The 24,754-nt window shown below is 25.4% G+C and overlaps 4 protein-coding genes across 4 annotated transcripts; 2 read left to right on the plus strand and 2 right to left on the minus strand.

Moving 5' to 3' along the window:
• Positions 1 to 571: 571 nt before the first annotated feature.
• Positions 572 to 4,612, minus strand: LOC129619049 (uncharacterized membrane protein DDB_G0293934-like). Its single transcript, XM_055534128.1, has 9 exons — positions 4,479 to 4,612; positions 4,334 to 4,417; positions 3,797 to 4,253; positions 3,596 to 3,700; positions 2,847 to 3,502; positions 2,678 to 2,782; positions 1,815 to 1,935; positions 1,561 to 1,691; positions 572 to 839 (listed from the first exon to the last, which is right to left on the minus strand). The coding sequence occupies exons 1-9, from the start codon at positions 4,610 to 4,612 to the stop codon at positions 572 to 574; spliced, it is 2,061 nt and encodes a 686-aa protein (XP_055390103.1).
• Positions 4,613 to 16,137: 11,525 nt separating this feature from the next.
• LOC129619058 (putative uncharacterized protein DDB_G0282133) lies at positions 16,138 to 19,416 on the plus strand. The gene is made up of 3 exons (XM_055534139.1): positions 16,138 to 16,408; positions 17,199 to 18,728; positions 19,412 to 19,416. The coding sequence occupies exons 1-3, from the start codon at positions 16,138 to 16,140 to the stop codon at positions 19,414 to 19,416; spliced, it is 1,806 nt and encodes a 601-aa protein (XP_055390114.1).
• On the plus strand, positions 19,383 to 20,194 carry LOC129616956 (small nuclear ribonucleoprotein Sm D3). Its single transcript, XM_055532452.1, has 2 exons — positions 19,383 to 19,821; positions 19,879 to 20,194. The coding sequence occupies exons 1-2, from the start codon at positions 19,509 to 19,511 to the stop codon at positions 19,995 to 19,997; spliced, it is 432 nt and encodes a 143-aa protein (XP_055388427.1). The 5' UTR covers positions 19,383 to 19,508; the 3' UTR covers positions 19,998 to 20,194.
• A 560-nt stretch (positions 20,195 to 20,754) lies between these two features.
• Positions 20,755 to 23,935, minus strand: LOC129605623 (moesin/ezrin/radixin homolog 2). Its single transcript, XM_055515542.1, has 7 exons — positions 23,660 to 23,935; positions 23,263 to 23,605; positions 23,068 to 23,194; positions 22,911 to 23,013; positions 22,646 to 22,855; positions 22,345 to 22,581; positions 20,755 to 22,288 (listed from the first exon to the last, which is right to left on the minus strand). The coding sequence occupies exons 1-7, from the start codon at positions 23,738 to 23,740 to the stop codon at positions 21,593 to 21,595; spliced, it is 1,797 nt and encodes a 598-aa protein (XP_055371517.1). The 5' UTR covers positions 23,741 to 23,935; the 3' UTR covers positions 20,755 to 21,592.
• Between the last annotated feature and the right edge of the window lie 819 nt (positions 23,936 to 24,754).

A 24,754-nucleotide genomic window follows, 5' to 3' on the forward strand; every position in this document is an offset into this window, starting at 1 on the left:
AATTTTTCATTTAAATGCTTCTTTAGTTCACATTTTTTAGGGGTAGAAAATATAGAGTGAAATAAATATATATGTACATATATACATCATATGCTAATCAATCAAAACGAATCTACATATTTTAAACCTTTATGAAAATTAGTTTTCAATTGTGAAGATGAAAAACAAGAATTTCCGACAGTCTAATCAAAAATCCACTGACTTCTTTACCCTATAAAATTCATGATTTTATTTCACCATTTCTCACCAATAATTAAAATTGCCAAATTACGGTTTTTAAATTTTTCTTTTACAAAAGTTTATGTAAAAAAACTACGAGCAAATAACAATGACACCGTTAATAATTAAAAGAAAACAGAAATTAGTAAAAATTAAAAAAAAAAATCCAACAAAAAAAAAACAAATTCTAATATTTTTACTCGCGCATATAATTTAAAAGAAAAGCAAAAAAAAAATATTGTACAGAGAAATTTGTTTTTTTTTTCACTTATGAAATGAGATGTGGTTATTTTTTTAATATTTTCACAATTATTATTTTTTTTACTAATTTTTATTTCTTGATTTATTACAACTATTTATTAATCAACTCATCACATAGAAAATTTGAACAATTCACACCTTTAGATGCTCTCAAGAGATCATCTTCAGAAATAAATGATTGTTTATTATTTGCTTTATTATTATTATTGTTATTGAATGATCGTAAGTAGGAGGAAGAAGAAGCTCTTAACTCAGCTGCTAATGGTGATGCTGATACCAGTGTTAATTCAAGCGAATCTATTGATGGTCTTGGATCCAATGTTAAAAAACTACTTTGACTTTCAATTTCATTTCGATAGCTAAAATAGAATTTTTTTTTATTTTCGTTTTATTTTATTTTTATTAATATTATATGAGAAATAAAATAAAAAAAAAATTTTAAAGTATAAAAGAAAATTTGTGAGAAATTTGTTTAAAAAAAAAGCTTTAAGCGATTTAATATTAATGCAATATGATTGTAATTGAATAAAATTTCTACTTTAATAAATATGAATATTTAAATATATGGTGACCATATTACTGTAAAAAGATATAAGGAACATTTAATTTTAGACTCATCAATAAGAGAAGACTGAGAATATTTATTGGGCGAATGTAAGACCGGGGACTATTTGATGATGTAATATTCCGAAATGGCTTTGTATAATAATATTGAAAGTTTCCAGGCCCGGTGCACATACAGCACTGAAATTTATCAGAGATTTCCATATATGTCTAGTAAATAATTCTTTGGGCCAATGTGAAAGGGCATGAAACGCCATGTTTATTGTAATATTTCTGAAAAATTTGGAAAGCTAAAACAAAAAGATAATGTTAAGAATAACTAAGACTAGGGGCGAACACGTAAAATAATATTTAACGTCAACAAAAGAGTTGTATTTTAACAAAAGAGAGCTGGTCAACATATTTAATATCTTACTATTTAAATTTAAAAAATTCATTGTTTTCTTTTTATAAATTACATATACTTTTATCCGAATATACTTACGAGTTCATCTGTTTATATATAATTGTACTTACTTTCTCTGTAATTCATCCAATAATGATTTTAATAATTGAGGATTTTTATTTCCTGCTGCTAATTCACATATCGAACGTTCAATACATTTTGAATTTTTAATAATTGATGCAATAGATGGCGCTGATAATTTCTTATGTAATTTTAATAAATTTTTTATTTTATTATCATTTTTATTTTTCAATTTTCCATCTTTCGTAATATTTTCTGTTGTTGTTGTATTTAAAGTAACATTATTTGATATTGTATTAAGGGCTTTATTATTTTCTAATCCTAATGGAATTTCTTCTAACACACCTTTTTGTGGGTGCTGCTGTTGCTCATCTATTAATGATCTTTGACGTACTAAGGTGAACGGTGCAACTGGAGAATTTACTCTATCATTTGGAAAAAAATATAAAAAAGGAAATTTGAATTATTAGTATATTACCCTTTAATTAAAAAATTTATAAATATGAAATTTTATATGAGCATAGCTATGTGTATATTGGAAAATATAAAGGCGTAACAAAAAAAGAAATTTTTTCAAAAATTGATAATATTAAGATTATTTTACTAGGTTAATGTAACCACAGAAATGAATAATCACGTTCATAGAATTTCTATTGTTACACAACTTAGCACTTAAATGAAAATTAAACTATTTAGTTTGAAGACCAGCCATTATAATAGGAATAAAAATTAATTAAAACGAGTGTAAACGAGTAAATAGGAAACGTTATACAAATCAAGTTTAATAAATACATTCAATGTGGAAGAAAAATAACATACTTATAGGACCAAGTAGTCACTGAGATTCACGATTTTCTGGCTGTATGCAATTGTTTTTATTATTTCCCTTCATGAAATACGTAACAAGTATGACAAATATATCGCGAAAACTTTATTCTAAATATTAAAATAAGTGAAATTTTTCTAATTGAACTGAATTTATTTATTATTTTTATATTTAGAATTAATTGAAATTAGAGAAATAAATAAATTTCAAAAGAAAGTAAAATAAAAAATTTCTTGAATTAAAAATCTAAAATTCAATTACAAGCTTCTCCCGAATATATGCAATATTTTTTTGTTTTTATATTTTCTACAAAAATATTGAAAAAATTAAAGTTTTCTTACGTTGTTGCATTTGGATTTATTACAACATAATTTGGTGTTAAGGCTGATATTAATAATCCAATTGGTATGATTCCAGCAATTATTGATGCAATTTTTTTAAAATATCTAAAAGAAAATAAAAAAAAATATTTGGAAATATTTATTTTCCACAAGTAATTATTTTTTATACAAATATTTGTTATGTTTTCCTCTATTTGAATGCTCTACACTACCATAAGGATGATGTCTATCATCTTCTACATATTGTTCACCATGTTCATAATGAATTTCACTATTATGATTTAAATGTGGACCCTTTACAGCTATTGTACCATCTTCATTTGATGTTACTATATCACTTTCATAATGCTTTGGAACATGTGGTGGTGATGGTGGTCCTTTATGAAATAGTCCGAAAAAAGGATGCTTTAGAGGATGATGATGCCCATGATGATGTTCACTTTGCCATTTTGAATCACTTTGTAAAACTGGAGGTTCAAATTTATATGGATGTTCTCCTGAATTTTGTTTATATTGTCCTAAACCATTTGGTGCATTATTTTCATATCCTGGATAACCATGATGATCATGTAGATCATGTTGACCATGATGATCATGATGACCATCACTATAATGATTTTCTGGTGGAAAACTAACAAAAGGAGGTTGAGATGATCCTATGTTTACAGGAAAATGTTGAACAGGATGAGAATTATGAGGAGGACCATTAGGATGAGAATGAAGAATGGGATGTTTATGATTAGTGTGATGATTATAATATTCTTCATCATTAAAATCATTCTCGTGTGTTTGATATTGAATATTTTCAGATGACTGATGTGTGTGCTGAAGATCATTATTATTTTTAATGTTATTATTAATGTTATCAATATTATTAGAATTAGTGTTATAATTTTGATTGGGACCATTCCATTTGACAGGCTGTTCAACATATTCTGGACCATATTGGGATTGTCCTTTAGCATAATCTTTCTCTTTTGTAGGCCATGTAATTTCATTTCGGACATATTGATTTCCGGATGTCTGATAATTATCTTTTATTGTTTTAGTCTCTTTATTATCATTTAATTGTGATTTAGAAGGTGAATAATTTTTTTCGTTATTAAATTTTTGATAAACAGGCAAAGACCCAATATCTTCATCATTTTTATAATGACTATTAGGTTTTCCTAACGTCGAAGCTGGAAAAGGACGAGATTGTTGCGTTTGATATTGATTTTGATATGGTTTTTCTTGTTGTTGATCATTTGTATTAACTGTTGTAAATGTTAATGGAATTGAAGTTGTAGCCGAATACTGGAATGGATTTTTTAAAACTGTAGAAGGCTGAAATGATTCAGTATGTTGAGATTTTGGTAATGATTGTTGTTGTACTTGAAGTCTTTGAAGTTTTAAATTTGTACGATCATTCATATAATTTTGATGTAGTATTTCTTCTGTTAGAGGTGTTTTTAATTCTGGTGATGGTACAAAATCTTTAAAATTTTTTCCACTACGTGAATCTTTATTGACAATTTGTACAATTTCAGGGCTAGTTATTGTTATACCGGAATTTAAAGATTGCCTAACTTGAGCACTAAAATAATTGATTTTGTTAAAATATCGTACTTTTAAGTAAAATTTGGAAAATTTTAACAAATTCTAGTAAGAATTCACCTATTTGAATTGTTGTTTGCTACCCAAACATTATTTTTAGTTACAGTTTGGTGTGACGGTTGCTCATCATCTTTTACTTCAATCCTGTTTTAATTTAAACAAAACATCTTTTATTTTACAAGCTATATCTTTTTTTGGATCTTACCTTATTTTAGTTACAATATCACTATTATTTTCATTATTATCTGGATAAACAACAGGTCCTTTTGATGTTATTCCATTGCCAGTAGGATTTTTTATGGTATTTTGATTTTTCTCTGGCTCATCCGATTTTACCATTGAATTGATTTTAGCAGTCTTTGATGACGATCCATTATTATTATTAACAATCTCTTTTGTTGTATTTTCTAAAACTTTTATTCCGTTACATTCTAGGAATAGAATCGAATAAATTATTAGAAAAATAATTGAAAATAATTTTTTCATAATTTTTTAAAAAAGAAATCGTTTTGCGTTATAGTTGCGTTTTTGCAACACCAACAAAACATTTGAACTTAATGACATTAAAAGTGAATTTTAAATAAAATATTTTTCATGAAATTCAACCATATTTATAAACATTCAAAAATGTCACAAATTTGTCGCATATCTTGGAACTGAAAAATGAATTATATACATAGTAGAAATAATTGCATTTTACAGAAAAAGAAGATTGCAAAAAATATCCATTGTGAATTGAAATAATTGTTAAGAGATGAACTTAAACAATACCTATTGTGATATTAAATATTTTTATATTATTTTTACATATGTATGACAGTTTTCACTTAAAATAACCGAAATTAACTATTAACTATTTGGTGACTATATATATTTCACATTTATGAGTACATGAATTTCTTTACTTTATAAATTTCATAATTCTTCAATTGAGTGACTTTAACTTCATAGATGGTTGATGAACAGTTGACATCACCTCTGCTGGAATATTATTGTAATTTGTTATTTGTGAAAGTAAAATGTAAACACATTTACAGTACTCCATTTAAGAGAAGTTACGTACATTTGTTCCGATAGATGACTTCACATACTTCAACGAGAAAAACTTCAATTTAAGTTAAAAAGTACTAAAGTATTACAATTGAAATTTTAAAACTGAATCTCATTATCGCAACAGCGACCATTTACCATTGAAGGGTGCGAATTACATACACTATTAAGCTACATACACTCAGAATAAAATAAATTTTATAGTTTAAAGAATAATTGTATTATAAAATTTTATAAATATTTTCTTTTATGTTTGACAAAATCATTAATTTAATTGGGTTTAGGTAATTAAATAAAAAATAGTTCATGAACTTTGAAAAATTTCACTTTCTAATTGAAATTTTTAAAAATTAATTTTTTATGTTTATATTTCAAATTTTCCAAAGGAAAACTTTTCTTCCAACTTTTCGACAATCAATTTTCCATATTATAAATTAAGAAGAAAGTGAAAAATACATTTCATGAGTTTATGCTTATAAATTCTAAATGGCTCAGTAATTTTTTTTTTCAAGAATAATAAATAAATTTTGTAATATTTTAAACTTTCTAACAGAAAATCCTGAAAATTGGAATTAGTTGGAATTTTTTGTATACATATCGAGTCGTTACAAAACTGGTTACAAACATAAAATCTTAGTCAAAACTTCCTTTAGCTAAATTTGGGACTCTCTTTATCTGTAGTCATATTTGAATTTTTGAACCCAAAAAAATTTTATTCAAGAAGATCTGCTAATATTAAATCCTTGTGGATGGTTAAAACTTACGTAAGATGTAGACAAAGCTCAAACTATTGACAGATCAAAATGTTCCATAAAATTCTTTTTTATGTCTAAAACTTTTATAAAACATGTAAAATTTTTAAAATATGCACTTGTACGTAAAGAACAAATACTCATTTTTACTTTCTCTATTATTCTTGAAGTAAATTTTACTTTCACTTAAAAAAAAACTACACTTGTATGAGAAAGTTTTAAGCACAGAGAAAAAAAATTAAATTTCCTTTTTTTCATGTTCGTCAATTTATTTGTCACAATTGTTTATATGTCATGTTCAGATGATACGCTACAAAAGTTTCGAATATATACGTGAGTCATTTTATATTCTCTATAAGTACAAATATTTGTGTTCGTAAACATTTACATACCTACATACATGTATATTCATAAATACATGTAAAATTAAGTATAGAAAATTATAATGTATTTGATTCTTCATCTGTCATTGTTTTTATTTCAATCAATTGTTAACAATTTGTCAGCAAAAATTTATATCGTATAAGTACATAACTTTACAACATATGTACATACATATTTTACTAATTAACGTTATTTTAATTTGCCTCACAACATAGTATATTTATATGCAAGAAGTACATATAGATTATGAACGTAGATATATCAAGAATATTGCATATAATATTTACACCTATTTTTTATATATCGCTGGCAAAACTGTGATACCACATAAGTGTAAATATTTCCAAAAGTACTTTACCAATTTTCTGTTTAGGAAATGTCAAAGAATCCATCTTTTAAATTTACAAAACAGTAAAAACTAATAAATAATTACATATTCTTTAAATAATTTTCATATTTTCATAAATTTAAAAGATGAATTCTTTGACATTTCCTAAACAGAAAATTGGTAAAGTACTTTTGGAAATATTTGCACTTAGTGGTATCACAGTTTTGCCAGCGATATATAATGTGATTAGATACCTGTCAAACGTTATATGGGATGAATTTTTGGAATTCATACATTCATTTCAGTCTTTCATATCTTCGACACAGTAAATTACCATCACACTTCCGTGATCGTCGAACTTCCGTGATCGTTTCTCACCCAGATGCCTTAGCCATATGTCTCAACTAATTTTTTTAGCGATACAATTCAATATTCCCCTAAAATTATGTCTATATATTAATGGCTAACTTAAAATTGTTTTATAGAAAATATGTCATTTTACTAACTACAGTTTTAATCGACTACATTCTTGAAAGTCAAACAGATGGCTCTTAAATCATTTCGTTACAGGAAAAACTATATGAAAACATTTAATAAACTGCTATGCATGCTGTAGAGCTGAAAAAAGCATTAAAATTAATTTATGAAAACTAATTAATGAAAAAAATTACCTAAAATAATAAAATGTCAATGTCAAATTAAAGAAACTTCAAAGAAATATTTTTATAGAAAATTTTAATTTTTCAAGTTCTAAATTCAAATTTTCATTTAATTTCAATTTTATAGGACCTTTTTCCATTTTCATTTTTTAAATCCATCCAGAAACATTGCATGAAAAATGTGAACATGTCTATATATGATTACATAATGTAAATTTCAAAAATTTTCCTCAATAAAATATTATTTAATCAGACACAGGTTACTTTATGAATTTATTTCTTTTTTAAATACATACATATATACATATGTATGTATGTATGCAAATTAACAAAAAAAAATGAAAATTTTAAATTTTTAGGGGCTTATAATTGTAATTACTTTTTCAAATGTCATTAATTACATTAGATTAATTTTTTTATTTTCCTCTTTTTTTTAGAAAATTTTACAATTCAATTTTAATTCCAATCAGATTTCATACGCAATTTCATTTTTTAAACACGATTATAAATATAAATCTCTTTGTAAATTTTTACCAATTCCTGTATACATATGTATATATTTAATTACAAAATGACTACAATAAAATCTCATTAATAATGCATGGTTCTCTCTATTTAATTTTTCACACCTTGTATACTTAACATAGTATGTACATATACAAAATACAATATAATGTAATTTTCTAATAAAAACCAAATCAAATTCAAATGCTAACAATTTTGATTATTACATACACATATTCATATATTTAAATAAATACAAATAAATCCGACAAAATAAAAATAACAGAAATTTTATACTTGACTGTTAAAAGCCGGTAAATTAAGGCACAAACATGAAATGAGAAAAAAAAACTCAATTAGTATTTTTTGTTTTTTTTTTTTTTTTTTGGTTTTATTTTGAAAAAGTTCAATGAACAAAGCTAAAATCTAGACATAAGTTAAGTGCAACAACAGTGGCAGCAACAGGTTGAATTGAGTATAAGAAAGCGAAAGTAATCCCATGACTTTTTTCATGCGCCTTCTTTTATTTTCTTTATTTGGAATTTTAATTATTTATTTTAATTTAATTTTATGAATTTCGATAAAATATTGTTTTTGGTTTTCCTTTTTTTCCACCATCTATTCAAAGAGATACTGGTTATACTCCAAAATTTATGCAATTTTGCTATATAAAAACAGAATTAAATAAGAAAATTGTATATATGTAGTATGGTATAGGGCCGCATCCACTTTTTAGTTCGTTAAATGCAAGTCAACATTACGACAGATCAAACATACACTCAATTGTATTGGTCAGCAGCAGTATGTTTACATATTATGCAATGGTAGTAAAAAGTTATTTATTTTGTAATAGTATAGTGACTATAGTGAACATTTTTAACTTTTGAAACAATATGAATATTGTCTCGAATTTTTTAACACACAGGTTCTTTAAAATGCAAGCAGCTAACTTTATATTATACAGTCAATATTATAAGATAATAAAGTTGGGTCAAACCAATGGTTTGTGTTGTAGCACTTTTCCCTTCAACAAATGAAAATACTGCTAATACAGTGTATGTATATCCACCACACTATTAAAATTGTTTTCAATCATAAACGAAACTATTTCTAGTATTGCATATATTTACGATGAAAGATTTATGCAGTCTTTGAAATAAAGCGAATATTAATATAAAGTGGGGTTAACATAATGCTCGATTTTAAGGGTTAATTGTGAAGTTAAGAAAAATAATTATAATTTTTAATGTCATGGAATTTACCGTTAGCTTTATGCGTTTATAGAAATTTGAAAAATCTTGCGGTTTCGGAAATATAAGGTGTCAAAAATTCAAATTTTACAAATTTCAAGAGGCAATAACTTGAGTGGGGGTGGAAATGGAAAAAAATTTTCTTCTAATGAAATGAAGCATTTATTAGTGTCTAAAAGCCCCTAAAATACAGGCTTCCACAGACTGGGGTCTAGAAGAAAAACGACATCAAAAATTTGGAAAAAATGGATAACGGTAAATTTGAACGGCCATTTTGTTTTTCTAAAGTTTAATTATAGTATACCACAATAGCAGAAACAAACCACTGCCTGCTGTGTTTGCAAAATTTCAAAAATGCTTATGGTTTCACTGCACTAAATAGTTAAAAAATGGCATTTTTAGGGTTTTAGGTGGGTATAACTTTTAGAGGGGGGGAGATAGGTAAAAATTTTGTTGTACGGAAATAAGTTTCTAGTAAAGATCTATGCAAGTGTTAAATTTCAGCTTTCTATCTTCAAGGGTGTAGAAGTTTTGTAAACAGACACATGGACAGATGGACGGACGGACGGACAGAGTGAAACTAATAAGCAATTTTTTCAAAAATTTTTTGGAAAAGTGCTAAAAACGAAATGAAAGAAATTAAATTAACTAAAAAATTAAACTTACAAAAAACAAAATTTCTATTCTGTTACAGCCTGCAGAATGTCAGACAATTTGACGAATACCGGAAAAGCGCAATTGGTGATCAAATGTATATTATATCATAAAATTATAGTTCTCTCGGTTTGAAGGAAAAGAGTCAAAAGTCCAAGTGTTTTTGAAAATTTCTGCAAAAAATGTTGCAGAAAATAACATGTCGTATAACATGGCGCATGTTAAAGTTAAAGATTTAAAGAAATCTTATCATAGAATTGTGCAAAGTAAAACTCAATTCAATACATGAATTGTTTTCCATTATGTTTGTTTGGTACTGTAGCTTTTTGGATTTTAACTCTCAAAAAAAAAATCTATAATATATAAATGCAACAAGAACAATTCAGAAGTAATTCAAAACTAGCATAAACCACTTTGTTGGATTATTACAAATAATTCCATATGATTGAAAATTAAGGAAAATATTTATTTTATTTACTCTTAATCTGCAATATTGATTTATTATTCATAATTTTTCATATTATACATACATATTTCCTATATTAAAATAATAATAAAATTTTCATTTTTAAAATATAATTACAGTTGGACAGGAAATAAAAGTCGACAATTTATAAATAATTAAAAATCCAACAAAATCAAAATCGTGTCTTAATTTGTTATTTAAAATCTCATCTCATATTAAAAACGAAAAAACAAAAAATATATTTGGCATTGTTTTCCGGATTTGATCTCAGTAGATCAAAAAGATCAACATTAAACTAGGATATTAGAAAATTTTTAAATTTAGGTAATTTGTGTAATTTTTAAGCTAATTTAAAAACCCCCCCTTTTCATTCCAAAAAAAAAAAGATTTTTATAACTTAAAATTGCAGATTCAATTTAAAGAAACGTGGATTATTACGGAACTTAAGGAAATATGATCTGTATTAGGTCATAGATCTTTTGAATTTTTTCTTACAGCTTACAATTTGCGCCACGTAAATTATTAAAAAATCTCAGTTTGGGAAACCGTATATAATTATTTTGCAAACAAATTAAATATCAATCTTATGTTATTGGAATTACGATAATGTAAACATTGTTTTTTCATAAAACAGCATTTTCTAGTAAACAAATCTGACAGTTATTTAAAACATCTAGATATACGATCAACTCCCACGCATTTAATTAGTATAAAAGTAAATTTACAATTTCTTTTTCTAGTGTTTTCCTAATAATTAATTAAAATGAAATTCTTGGTATGTACGAGTATATAACACTTTCAAATGTATCATCCTACATATAGAAGTAGGTGAGAGAAGTTCTAATACATTTTATATTCCAGTAGATGGCTTACTACATGTATTTTTTGATAAAAATAAATTTTTAATAATTTAAATCATATTTAAATTGATGGGTCAGGCTCTTACTGCTAAATTCATATGAATATATAAAGTATGATTGCCCTGCAAAACTGCTTCCCGCTTACAAACTACTTTCAAGTAGTTTGGATAGCGGGAAGCAGTTCAAGTTTGTCTTAATTTACTTTATTTAAACCATGTTATAATTAATATTTGTTTCGAACATTTTACAGCTAGTAAACAAAATATAGCATAAGAAAATATGGCGAAACGTCACTAACTGATACAAGTAACGTCACTCAATTACATAATACATATACTACATATAAATGCAAATTAAGTAAGTTAGAACTTTAATTTTTTTTGTATAGTGCATCAAATAAAAATGAAAAGAGTTTTTTTCCTAAATCTTCTGTCAAGTTTTCTTCCTGATATTCTGATAAATAAAGTAATTTATTTCAAGTTTTTAATAAATTTTAGAAAAAATGAAATTTTAAATTTTCTCTTTCATTTTGTATACTTTTCCCTTTTAAAAAATTTTTTATGGCACATTAATTTTTCTATAAACATATTCGTATAGAAAAATTTAACAGATGGTTGAATATTTTAATGAAATACCATATACGACCAACATTTGACATCTATTTATTAAATTTGTCAAAAGAAAATGTTGTGTCACTGTTATGCGTTGTTATTGTGATTATTTTAAATAACACAATATAGTTTCTTTGTCATTTGAAAATAAATGAAAACATGGAAGAAGACTAATAAGACATTTCCCTTTTCTTTGAAAAATTTAAATTATAGATAATGAGCACATTAAAATAGTTTTTGAACTTATAAGATAAGATGTACATGTACCATGTATTTATGTAGAGAATATACAGAGTGTTACAGACTCGAGAATATTTCTAAAGCCTAAATAAGAAGTGCTTTCTTTCATCATCAGCGTGTATGTAAGATAAGAGTGGAAAAGTCCAAATTTTCAAGAAAATTTTTAGGTAACGTTATTAAACCATGCTTTTAATTTCTTTATTAAATTGTTACCATTCTGTGGTAAGAAAAAACTGCTTTTTTATTTTTCATTTAAATATGCGGATATTTTATATCACGTGCGTGTAATGAAAATTTATGAAATGGGAACTTAAATTCACGGGATATCATGGGGTTGGGATAGGGCTTCAAAATATGTTTACTTTATTTATTTTAGTAAAAAAGATCACTTTTCATTAAAACCAACTTTTTATCTATGGAGCAACATTTATTCTGTCATTAAGTCTTATACACCCCGTATATTAAAATTATTTAATAGCTAAATACAATATTAAGAAAATAAATTTATAAAAATTAATACTTTTAAAATAAAAGAATTACTACATAGTTTGATTTTTAAAAATATAAGAAAACATTTTTGAAAAGAATGAAATAGCATAATATTTATACATACATTTATACGAGTAATATGCACATATGTGCATATTTGAGATTCTTATTGAATTTACTCACAATTTTATGAAAATAACTGAAATATAAATGGAATAGCTTTACATGGACGAATTTTAATTATTTATAATGTACACGTTGATTTTAAGAGTTTATACTAAATGGTTTGCAAAGCAGAAAATTTTATTTTAGACGTTTAAATAATATATTTACGTTTGCTAAATAAATCAGATTCAATTTAGAAGCACAAAATTATAGAAAAAAAATTTTGTTAAAATTTTTATTTGCTTGCCTCATATAGTTGTGGCTACTTTTGGGCAACCCTACTTTAATTGTCCTCAATTTTTACGCAATTAAAAGGCGCATGCAACGTTATACAACTTCAAATCCAATAACAAATGTAAATCATATTTCCAATACAAAACATTAAAATTTTTTAGTCTATAAATTATTTAAAGAATATCATAATTGACTGCGTATAATTGTTATATGAAAAAGAATTTCTTTTATAATTAAATATTGTGAATGATTCGCTCTATTATTTTGTTTTTTACATTAAATAAATTCTTCAACATTCAATGTCATTCTATATTTCATTATCATTGTAATTAGAATTCAATTATTGAAACGACATATTTTTTCTCATCTAATTACAGAAATAATTCATAGACCCACGACAACAAAAAAACCATAACCAATCATTATTAAGTCTATACAAAAATTTTTAAAGTAAATTTTTTCATCAAAAAGTATGGATTTGTTAATTTAATATTGAAAATAATAAAAGAATGAAAATGTTTGTGTACAGAACATTCAGGTATCATAATATTATTTTGAATCGTTTTATTTATAAGTATAAACAGAGCCGGACTTTGAAGATTTCCGAAATATTTAAGATAAAGAATACTACCCTAAAGAATTCGCACCTGTTTAAACTGTACGAATATAGCCTGTTACTAACAATTTGAGAATCAGAATGTCATTTTGGCCTTAAAAAGACTTTTATAATTAGCGTAAAATTTATCCATTTTGTAGTGGAAGAAAATTTTGCAATTTTTAAGAAATTCATTAAAGAGAAGATTATTTCGTAAGTAAAATATAAATTTTTTTAAATTAATCAAAAATTTTCGGCATATCCCGATTTTTAGAATGAAACAAAACTCACAATATATACGAACAATTATTTTCTTCTACATATTCTTTATAATACTACTGTATTCTAAAATCTAAAATTTTAGGTTTGTATGCTAAAATCTGCACAAAAACCTTAAATTTTAAATTTGTAATAAAAGTAAAATAAAGAGTAAACTTTCGATTTTTACACTTTTTGAACAAGAACCACATTGCAATTTTATAAGTTTATAAGTGAATTCGGCACTGTATATATAATTATAAAACATTTTTAAACTATCAATTGCAATTGCAATCCATAATGCTCGTATAAAAAAAAATGAGAACAATTTTCACATAAGTTTTTGTTCGCCAATTTGATTTACTATGCTATTATAGTAAGTATTTTAAAATAATTACTAATTATACAGCACATGCTATATTAAAATACACAAACATAGATATTTGGAGCATCATTAACGTTATTAGTATATGAAAGAATCGTAAAATAAATTAGTTTTTATGTAGTCTAATTATAAAAATTTTAATAACTTATTTACTTTATTGTTGTTTGTGTTTTGTAATTTCAACTAAAGACCTTTTCTATATTGTCTTTCTCTTTTTTTTTTAAATAAATGTGTAAAGTTTTATGGTTTATTTTATTTTTTTTTTGTTTTACAATTTCAATTTTGATTTTTGAATTATCACCATCTCTTTTGCTTTCATCTTATTATTTACTTTCTTTCTATAATTTCTTTTCATACTACATACTTATTATTTTTATTCCAAATTATATTTGATAAAATTTTCATTTAACTGTAAGGTATTTTTAAAGAATATTTAGTGTTATTAACTAGATTTTAAGTTTCGACAATAACACAAAAATAATTTAAACCATATACGGTTCAGCTTAAGAATTATAAATGCTAAATTGTATAGCAATGCAATACTAAAGGTAGAGATTATTTGTTAGGAGCATTTACTGTATAACTTAAATTTAATTGTGAGTGCATAATTAGGAAATGTATAGAGGTTTCCGGTGAAAATTTTGGTATATTATGTTGGCTGAGTAGCGAAAACAATTCCGTAAAATAAAATATCAAGGATTTCACATTTATTTTTCAATACAGAAATATTGGAATGATTATACGTGCTACTTCTTTAAAGTTCTCCTTTGTATAAACTTATGAAACTGTAAATATACCTAGATATGTTCGTTTGAAGGCAAAATGAGCTCAGGTGTTGCATGATTTTTAACAAATTTTTAGTTCAAGCCGGAAATTAATTTGGATAATTCTATATAAGATTTGATAACAATTTTTACTAAACCCGTAATATAATTTTGTGGCTTTTATACGAAAACGTCTAATATAAGCTCAGAAAACAGAATTAATGAGAACAGTATTAATAAAATAGAAGAAAATTAATATGCGTCAGGAAAAATTAAACATTTTCTTTTGATTTAAAGGAAAGCTTTTCATTCTAAAAAGTGTTCCTGCAAAATATTCGGAAAATTATCAATGTAGTTTATAAAATTCTTTATAAAGAACGGTATTTCTTTCAAATCTAGCACAAAAGAATTAAATTGAATTTCTAACTCAAAAATTTTTAAGCTATTTTCATATTTTTACTTGATTATTCAATTATTTTGTTCTTTTTTAAGGCAATCACATTAATTTAAATGTGTTTACCATAATTAGTTTAAAAAGATTTCAAAAAATAATCAATCCCATATATACATAGCTCTTTCTGCTTTAATATATGCAAATATTAATTCGCTTACCTTATCGTAAACAGGTAAGCAGTCAAAAATTTAGATAATTATTTGCAGTTATAAAAAATATGAGTATATATGTATGTACATAAAGGTGAAAATAATGTTTCTAATAATAATTGCGACTGTTAAACTATCATCAAAATCATGTAAACAAAAAAAGTTTTTTACCTGTATACATTGCTTATATCGTGGTATACAATGAAAATAAACATAAAATCACCGCCAATTCGCGTATAATGAAACAAAAAAAAAATTATCAAATGTTTTAATGAAGAAAAGAAAAGCCAAAAACAAAACAAAATAATAAAAAAATAATTGAAAGAAATTTTTTCCTTAGTAGTTTTTTTAATTTCATTTAAGAATGACACTGAAAACAAAAGAAATTTTTCTTATATTTAATCAGTAATTTTAAAATGAAGAAGATCAGTTTTATTTTAACTGCAGTCATAATCGGTATATATCGATAACAATAATAATTGAAAATGAATTATTTAATAAATGAAATAAAATAAAAAAAAAATCAATTTTAAGAAATTATATTTTATATTATAACAAATAAAATTGAAATTTTTATAATTTTACAAATAAAAAACAAAAAAGACAAACAAAGATGGGTTCAATTGTTTTAGTGATATTTAAAATTTTTTTAATTAATTCTTTAATATTTATACGAATAATTAATAGTGATGAATTAAATTTATTAAATACACCATCAGATAGAATATTCAAAAATGATATTAAAAATCCAAATTATACAACATATAAATTACAAGTACCAGGATCAAATTCAATAACAATTGTAGAGGCTATTAAAAAAGAAAATAAACCAAATATGGCAATACAAAAGAAGGATCTAAATAAATGGAATTATTCAAATCAAGGTTAATAATAAATTATATTTCTAATACCCTTCTTCACTTTAAAATTAATATTGTAATCAAACAGTATTAAGAATACACAATTCAGAAAGGACATACGTTACGTATTCTATAAAAGAATATTGCCTTACCGTATTCTGTGTATACCGTGCGTTATTAGAAATTTTATTTGAAGGACTTAATTGAAATAATTTTGCATATTTATATATGAGATTTTTAATTGTTTTAAATTCTGAATTATACTTGTAAAAACCTACGTAATCTTTGGATTAACTTGTTGGTTAGATACGTCAAATTGTAATCACTTTACTTTATTCAGCAAATTTAATTAATATTGTAAAATAAAGCTTGTACATTGCTATTTACAGAGTTTCAAAATTAATAATTCATGGCGTATAGATAAATTGTTATAATTCCTAAAAATTAAACTAATAAAAAAATTAATTAATTACACTGCAGTTGGATTTTAAACTTATAGTTATCTTTTATATTATTTCTTCTTCAATCTTTTTTCCATCTCGTTCTGATTAAAAATCACGGTATTAAAAATTTTGTTCTATATTTAATTCTATAACGATACTGGTGTACTTTTGATGAATTAACAATTTTTCAAATTATTGAGTGCATGTGAAGGCTTAACAATATTTGCGACAGGATTTTACAAAATTTTTGTTACGTTCCCATATTTATAAATTTATTTTATTAAACTGAGAATTCTTAAAAAAAAATAAAAAGTGGTTAGGACGAATTAATTTTAAATTTTTTTTTCTCATTGTAGATTTTACAAATTCAGAAAATATAAATGCAACACCTAGTTTATTGGAAAAATTTTTATCAGAATATAATTTTAAAATAAATCCAAGTGCACCATCAAAAGAATTTTTACAAAATATTTCGAACATAAAACTATCACATAGAGATAACCGATATAACGAACATTATTTTGATCAAAGTGAAACTGAAAATTCTGAAGATTATTTTAACAATAAATATGATAATCAGCAGTTTTATCAACAAGACTTAATAAATCAACAAAACTCTCATACAAATATTCCGAAAAATTATTATAATTTATTGAATACACATGAAAATTCGGAAATAATTTCATCAACTGAATCTGATCGTTATTCAGATACAAAAGCAGATAATAAAAAATGGACAAGTTTACAACCTGTTCATTGGTCTAAATCACAAGTTTTAAAATGGAAACCAAAAAATAAAGTTTTACAAACATATTCAACTTCAAATCGTTACAGTTATATGAATAGAGAACCGGATGATACTAGAATACCATCATTAAGAAGAAAATGGACTAATAGTTATCATGATTTTCCTGAAACATATCAAAATAGAGACAAGGATTATTTAAATTTTAATGGTAACATAATGGAAGCATATAATAAATATCCAAATTTAGGAAATGAAAATCTAAATGACTTTGATCAGAATTCACAAAAATTGCATTCAAATTCAAAACCTACAAGAAATCCACATAATGGAAATAATTATTATGAACGTCCGGAAATTGAGGTTTCATCAAGTTATGATCGTTATTATGATTATGGACATAGACCAGATTTTGAATCTGATTATAATCATGAAAATCACAAAAATAATTATAATATGAAAAATCCATTTTCAACAACTCCCTATAATAATAATTATGATGATTTTGACACCGCAGCCAGCTCTCAACATGCTACATTTATTACGCCTTACAATATTAAGAGAGTTAAACCACATTACTATTATGGACATCATCATGATAATACACAAACTCGAAATTTTTTAAAAGATCGAATTCCAAATCCAAATCTTTCTGATAGTAATGGTGAATGGATTCTGGTTACTTCAAATAAAGGTTATGAAAAACCTTTAAAATCATCAAGACCAACACGTTATACACATAACACTTCAAAAAATTCTTCATTAATAACTACATCTTCTCAACCCATTTTAAGTATCTTAGACAGTAAACCACCAATTACTAATTTTAGAACACATAAATCAGTAAAATTGTATGTTCTTCCATCTAATAGTAACGAAACAATCAACTTATCACATAATGGTCTTCTTGAGGTTGATAAATCATCAGAAACTGTAGAGTCTTCTGTTGCAGAAACGGATAAAAAGAAAGGAACTAAGCGTAAAGTTAAACAAATGAAATTGATATCAGTTCCAGTCAGTAATGTTCATACTGATCATTCAGCAGTTCTTGCCGCTGTAGGTGCTGGAATGGTACCAGCTACTATGGCAATGTTAATGCCAATGGTATTGGGTAGAAGAAAACGCAGCATAATAGCATCGAACCAAAGAAATGAAAGTTTAATTGATGAAAATAATAATCAAATAATAATAAGGGAACCTGAATTAGAAAATAATTTGAATAATTTATTAATTTAATTTCTATTGTAGTATGTATTAATATAGTATGTATAAGTTACTTTTACTGGCATAACTTAATAAAATTTAATATTTATGATAATTTTCAATAAATCTTTATCTAAAAACTGGAATGATAATTTAAAAATAAGGATGCTTTTGTATTTAGTAGTTTAATATTTTTTAAGTAAAAAGTAAAACACAAACTGGCGGTCAAAAAATTTGGCGGCCGTTTTGGTTTGTGCTCAAAATAAGAGTTTTCAACATTTTAGTGTATATTATGCTAACGTTAGTTAATTAGTGTGAACGTCAATTTTTAAAGTCAAAAACGAAATAAAGTTGTCATTTTTCTTTCAAATCTTTAGTGAAATTAACTCATAATTGTTAAATATTTACAAATACTTAATTGACCACTAAAATATAACTTTGTATCTGAGCATATAACATTGAAGCCATTAATTTCTCGAATTATACAATAAAGTAATTATTAAAATTTTCTTCTCTACTGTCATTTAGATGATTACTTTTTGACATTAAAAAAGTGCTGTCATATTGTCATGCAAAAACAATCGTTTTGATTTGGCGTTTATTTATATGTTTTTTTTTTGTTCTCAACTAACATAGGTTAAATTAAAAGAAGCTATAGCTACATTTCTAAGGAGTTTTTTTTATAATTGAATAAGATACTAATTTAAATTTGAAATAAAAAAAAAAATTTATTATGTCGATCGGTGTCCCAATAAAAGTTCTTCATGAAGCTGAAGGTCATATAGTAACATGCGAGACAATAACCGGCGAAGTTTATCGGGGTAAATTAATTGAAGCTGAGGACAACATGAATTGTCAACTAACACAAATCACAGTAACATATCGAGATGGTAGAACAGCTAATTTAGAAAACGTGTATATTCGCGGATCTAAAATACGGTTTCTTATACTGCCGGATATGTTAAAGAATGCCCCAATGTTTAAGAAGCAAGCTGGAAAAGGTGGAACAGCTGGTAGAGGAAAATCTGCTATATTACGAGCGCAAGGTTTGTATAAGTTTTAAATAGAAAAACAAAAAGAAATTAAAAAAATTCTTGTTTTAGCCAGAGGAAGAGGACGTCAACAACCTGGACGTGGAGGTCCAGCAGGTCCGGTTGGTGGGCCAGGCCGCGGAACATGGCAAGGTGGTCCTACTGGTGGAAGAGGAAGGGGAGGTCTCTAAAGTTTTTTTTATGTAACATAATTTTATAAAGGAATCTATGTAACATTATATAGGTTTTACCTATAAAAACCCAAATTTACAATATTGAGCTAAATTTATGTTTTGAATTAGATGTATTAACATATAAATCGTACCTAGATACAAGTCATAATGAAATGAAAATAAATTTGTAATAAAGGATTATAAATACATTCATACATGTACATGAATTTCTTTTATATTTTATTTAAGATTGGGTAGAACTTTAACAGAATTAAAGGCATAAGGGTATTATGGTTGAACTACGAACAGAATTATTTTTTAAATATCTTCACAAGTGCATACCCACAATGGTTTTATAATTAAAGTTATTTTATAAAACACTCAATTCCAACTCAATAACTAATATTTCTGATTATATCTAGCAGTGATGAAACAAATGTGCGAATATGATAGAAACTTACAAATAATGCAATTAAAACCTGTTAGAGCAGAAAACGCAAGCTGTTTTTTAGAATTATTTTCATTATCAAAAAAGGAAAATTATTATTTAAAGTAAAAATATTTTTTTTACATTTTTATTCAGTCATACTTAATTTTTAACAATATTTGTCATTTTTTAATATATTATAGATAAAAAATAACATTGTAAATTGCGAAAAAATAAAATATTTTAGGAGAGCTATTTTTCTTTTAAAATTTAATATTTTAAAAATTTCAATAAAATGAATGCAATTTATGAATTTTATGAGTAATTTTCGCTTTGTTTTTACAATGAATGATTGTTTAATTTCAATTAATTATTTATCTTATATAATTTTATGTTGTGTAGAATTATAATATGGAATTGATTAGTACATTAAAATTTTATAAATTATTCACAGAAAAAAGGAGAACTAAGCAATTTACAAAAACTGAATTGAACATTAGTAAAAAATCTTTTTAAAAAATATATTTATATTACAATTCTTATTTTAGTTAATAATTGAAACAAGCTTTAATTTGTAAATCTTTAAAACATACATAGTTGGAAGTTATCGATGTCATCACCCTGTTTGTTTTAATAAATCCACATATACAAAATACATATCTCTTTTATCAATTACAAAAAAAGTTTATGAAGCATCTAGAATTGGCACATATTTTATGAAACTTTTTATACAATGTTTTTGTTCTTGTTTTATTAGAATGGCATCCGCTTTATTTATAACTTTACTTTATAAATGAAAATTTAAAATTTTGTACCAAGTTTAATTTTGCAATTGATAAAAAAAAGCAAGAGGAGCCAAAATATTTCTAAAAGACTAAATCGCTTAGCCCATTTTTCTAATATGCAATATAATGTTGAAATTGAAAATAAATTGAGCGTATTTTCTTAATTAATGATCATTGCAGCATGATGTTTAGTAGTATGAAATGAAAATATTTAAATATAAAAAATATAAAGCGTTTTTTTCATTATATTTCTAATTAACCTACAAGAACTTCTTTTTTATTATTTTTTTTCGCTTTTTTTTTGAATTTATACTTTCTAATTAAAGCCAACTATTTAAACAAAACAAAAATCTAACTATTACTTTTAACTTTTAAAAATATATGCTAATTTCATATAACTACTACAGTTCTTCAAAGAATGCAACCCTTGCTTTTGTTGAACCCGATTTTAATTTTTTTAATGTTGAGTATTTTGTTTCACCCGACCTTAATTGTGCAGCGCTAATTATGTCCAGAGGACTTTCCTCAATTTTTAATAATTCAATTTCAGAACGCAGCGTTCGTAATTTATTATGAACCTGCTTTGATTTTTCCCAAAATTCAGCGCGATTACATTCTAATTCATTGGTAATGTGCTCCATGTCATTTTGTGACAAATAGAAGCCATTCGCTGACATTAAATCTGATCCTGTATCTGTAAGCATATCTGGTGTTATTGATGGATTCAAAGAAGTTGTTGATGGCACAAGTAATGATTCCATCGAACACTGTGCCGCATTTATTCCGCAGCTAAGGAACGCATATAATTTTTTTGTGGCTTCTTGTTCAGCTATTTGAGCAGTTATTAATTCCTGGCGTAATCTTTCAGCTTCCGAGGCACGCTTGTCTTTTTCTTCCGTCAAATGTTGCACATAGAATTCTGCATCGCGAATTTTTTTTTCGAGCTCATTTTTTTCCTTCTCAGTTTTTAAATGATTTTCACGCAAACGAATTAAGTCATCATGAAACTTATTAGCTTTACACTCTGTTAAATGGGCTTGTTCTTCATTCAATCTACTTTTTTCTACAAGAATTTCTTTAGTCTCCTCGGATTTTCTCTAAAAAATAAAGAATTTATGTTTTTTAAACCAAATAAATTATATTTACTTATTACCAGAGCTTCACTTGCAGATCTCATTTCCTCTTGCATAACCTGCAGTCGCCTTTCAAGATCTTGCTTTTCACGTTCAGCGGCCTCCCGCAATTTTTTCTCTCTTTGATATTTACTTCTTTCTATTTGGCGACGCTGTTTCTCTTCTTTCGCTTGGGCTTTCATTTGTTGTATTTCCATTGTGTCTTGTTTTCGTCTCTTCATATATAAATTATGGTTACCAATACATAAATCTAATATCTATAAGAATAAAAGGATTCACTTTTTTCTTCTTTTTATTGTAATAGATTAAAAAAATATTTACCATCTTGTTTATTCTTAGATTTTGTGAATAAAACACAAAATTAGGTGATTTTGAGTCAACTGGTCTTATTGTAAACTTTTTATCGTCAAAACTAACATCACGTATTTCAGACCACTGAAATGTTGTTTTTGGTGTTAATTTGTTATTTTTTTCATATATATTTAGGCCCATTGCAGTAACTCCCAGCCATAATTCAGAATGTTTTTTATTCTGAAATCATAATTATTATATAAAAGCAGCACACAAAAATCAGTTGAAATTTTACCGAGATTAAAAAGTAATTTACACCATACATATCTAAGTCTTGTGCAATTTTTAAATATTCCATTTCTACCTCGTCTCTAGTCATAGGTTCATGGTCTTCATACCTAAAAACTCGTTTACAGTATATTTATTTGCAAAAATTTTAAATTAATAATCACCATGTTTTTATCCTATCTTCCCACATCATGGGCGTCATTTGATACTGATCTATAACTCTTTGTGGTAAGAGTTCATTCGCTACAGCTGCCAGCATACCAGGCTTATAATTTTCGTAATCATAAGGCCCTTTAAAAAAAAAAGCGAAAAAATTAAATTATTCAAATATTTAACAAAAATTTATGCTTTTCATTTACCAAATTGTACGTGAACTGCATAAGAAGCAAGCAGTACAGATGCTTCAGGGGGACAATAAATGTCCATTGATAAAATACTTTGTTTAACTTGGAGAAAAAACAAATGTTGGGTTATTTCCTGAACCAATTCTTCACTAACATTTTCTGGGAAAAATTTAGCAAAAAAATTAAAAACACAACCACCATTCTTGACGTTGATTTTTTGATCTTTAACTTTTTTCTCCATTTTAAGCCAAACAACATCACCTCTTGTATCTGTATACTGTAAACCAAAATACCAAGTTTCTCTCAAACCAATCGTTCTGCATACCAAATCAAAAAGATCTTGACCACTTGCTTTGTGCTAAAAATGTATATGATTAGAGGAAGTGTATATCAAAATAATGTTATTACTTACTTCCAAATCAAATTCTAATTCAGAATCAAATGTGATAACTTTCACAGGAAAAGATTTCGTTGTCTTCCGAAATGGACTCATTTTTCCTTTTCATTTAAAAAAGTAAAATTACACTTTCTTTTCTAAAATTTCTTAATTTAAATTGTTGATTGTTGAAAGTAATAAAACAATCAAGATAAATATAAAGAAAAATACAAAAAAAAAACAAATAATAATATATTTAAATTTTTTATAATTTAAGGCACTGCATTTCTTATTTTAAATTTTAAATTTTATAAATAAATCATTCAAACAACCATAGGAAATTTTGAGACTTATCAAAATTGTCAATTTTAAATTGACACAACAAATTAAGAGATCGTAATGAATGTCAAAATTTTAAATATTTGGAAAATCAAAAAAAAAATAACATATAGTTAACCGAGCGTTTACATAGGCAGAATATTTTCAAGAAAGCTTGTACCTAATAATATTCTTTTAGGAGCTTGAGAATCCGGTGGCGAGAAAAAAAAATGTTGTTAAACTTGACAGACTTTGTTTTAATTAATTAATTATATGTCGATTTCATAATATAACATAATATAACCAGAATTAAATGATGATTGAAATTGAAAACAGAACAAGAGCAACTTTCCAAGCGAAATGTTTGAATTCGTATAAAATACACATATTTAAATGAGGCTGTTCAACACCTTTGTTATGTTTTTACAATAATATAAAATAAAAAAATGCATTACAATATTTTAACACGCATAAAACACTAACCAATCCTTAGAACATTCTAAAAGAATCAATAAAATGTTTTTAAAACTTCGGAACATTCGTGATGAATAATGAAACGAAAAAACCTTGAGTTGGATTTCTTTGTTTACCCTGTCCAAGATTACCTTTACGACTTTTCTCTGAAAAAAAAACTTCACCTTCCATAAAACATATATAAATACGTAACTTTTTCTCTCTTACAAACTGACATTCTTTTTTCCGGTAAAAGTTTATATATTTTCAAGAAATTGTTTTATATGATAATATTGAGAATGCTAAATATTGATATTATCTTAATGAGATTTGATTGCTCATCGCTTGTATCATCGCTAA

The sequence above is a fragment of the Condylostylus longicornis genome, unplaced genomic scaffold (assembly GCF_029603195.1).
Source record: "Condylostylus longicornis isolate FDR11 unplaced genomic scaffold, ASM2960319v2 ptg000001l, whole genome shotgun sequence".
NCBI lineage: Eukaryota > Metazoa > Arthropoda > Insecta > Diptera > Dolichopodidae > Condylostylus > Condylostylus longicornis.

Bases quoted from the DNA above. Each gene is read 5' to 3' on its own strand.
- LOC129619049 (XM_055534128.1), bottom strand. From the start codon at position 4,612: ATGGTAAAATCGGATGAGCCAGAGAAAAATCAAAATACCATAAAAAAT. The intron at 3,503-3,595 runs GTCAAATGGAAT...AATGATCTTCAG, and splicing joins CAGAATATGTTGAACAGCCT to CACACACATCAGTCATCTGA. The intron at 1,936-2,677 runs GTAAGAAAACTT...TCCAAATGATAG, and splicing joins ATAAATCCAAATGCAACAAC to AGTAAATTCTCCAGTTGCAC.
- LOC129619058 (XM_055534139.1), top strand. From the start codon at position 16,138: ATGGGTTCAATTGTTTTAGTGATATTTAAAATTTTTTTAATTAATTCT. The intron at 16,409-17,198 runs GTTAATAATAAA...TTACAAATTCAG, and splicing joins ATGGAATTATTCAAATCAAG to AAAATATAAATGCAACACCT.
- LOC129616956 (XM_055532452.1), top strand. From the start codon at position 19,509: ATGTCGATCGGTGTCCCAATAAAAGTTCTTCATGAAGCTGAAGGTCAT. The intron at 19,822-19,878 runs GTTTGTATAAGT...TTCTTGTTTTAG, and splicing joins TGCTATATTACGAGCGCAAG to CCAGAGGAAGAGGACGTCAA.
- LOC129605623 (XM_055515542.1), bottom strand. From the start codon at position 23,740: ATGAGTCCATTTCGGAAGACAACGAAATCTTTTCCTGTGAAAGTTATC. The intron at 23,014-23,067 runs GTGATTATTAAT...ACGAGTTTTTAG, and splicing joins GAAGATAGGATAAAAACATG to GTATGAAGACCATGAACCTA. The intron at 22,289-22,344 runs GTAATAAGTAAA...TTTATTTTTTAG, and splicing joins GATCTGCAAGTGAAGCTCTG to AGAAAATCCGAGGAGACTAA.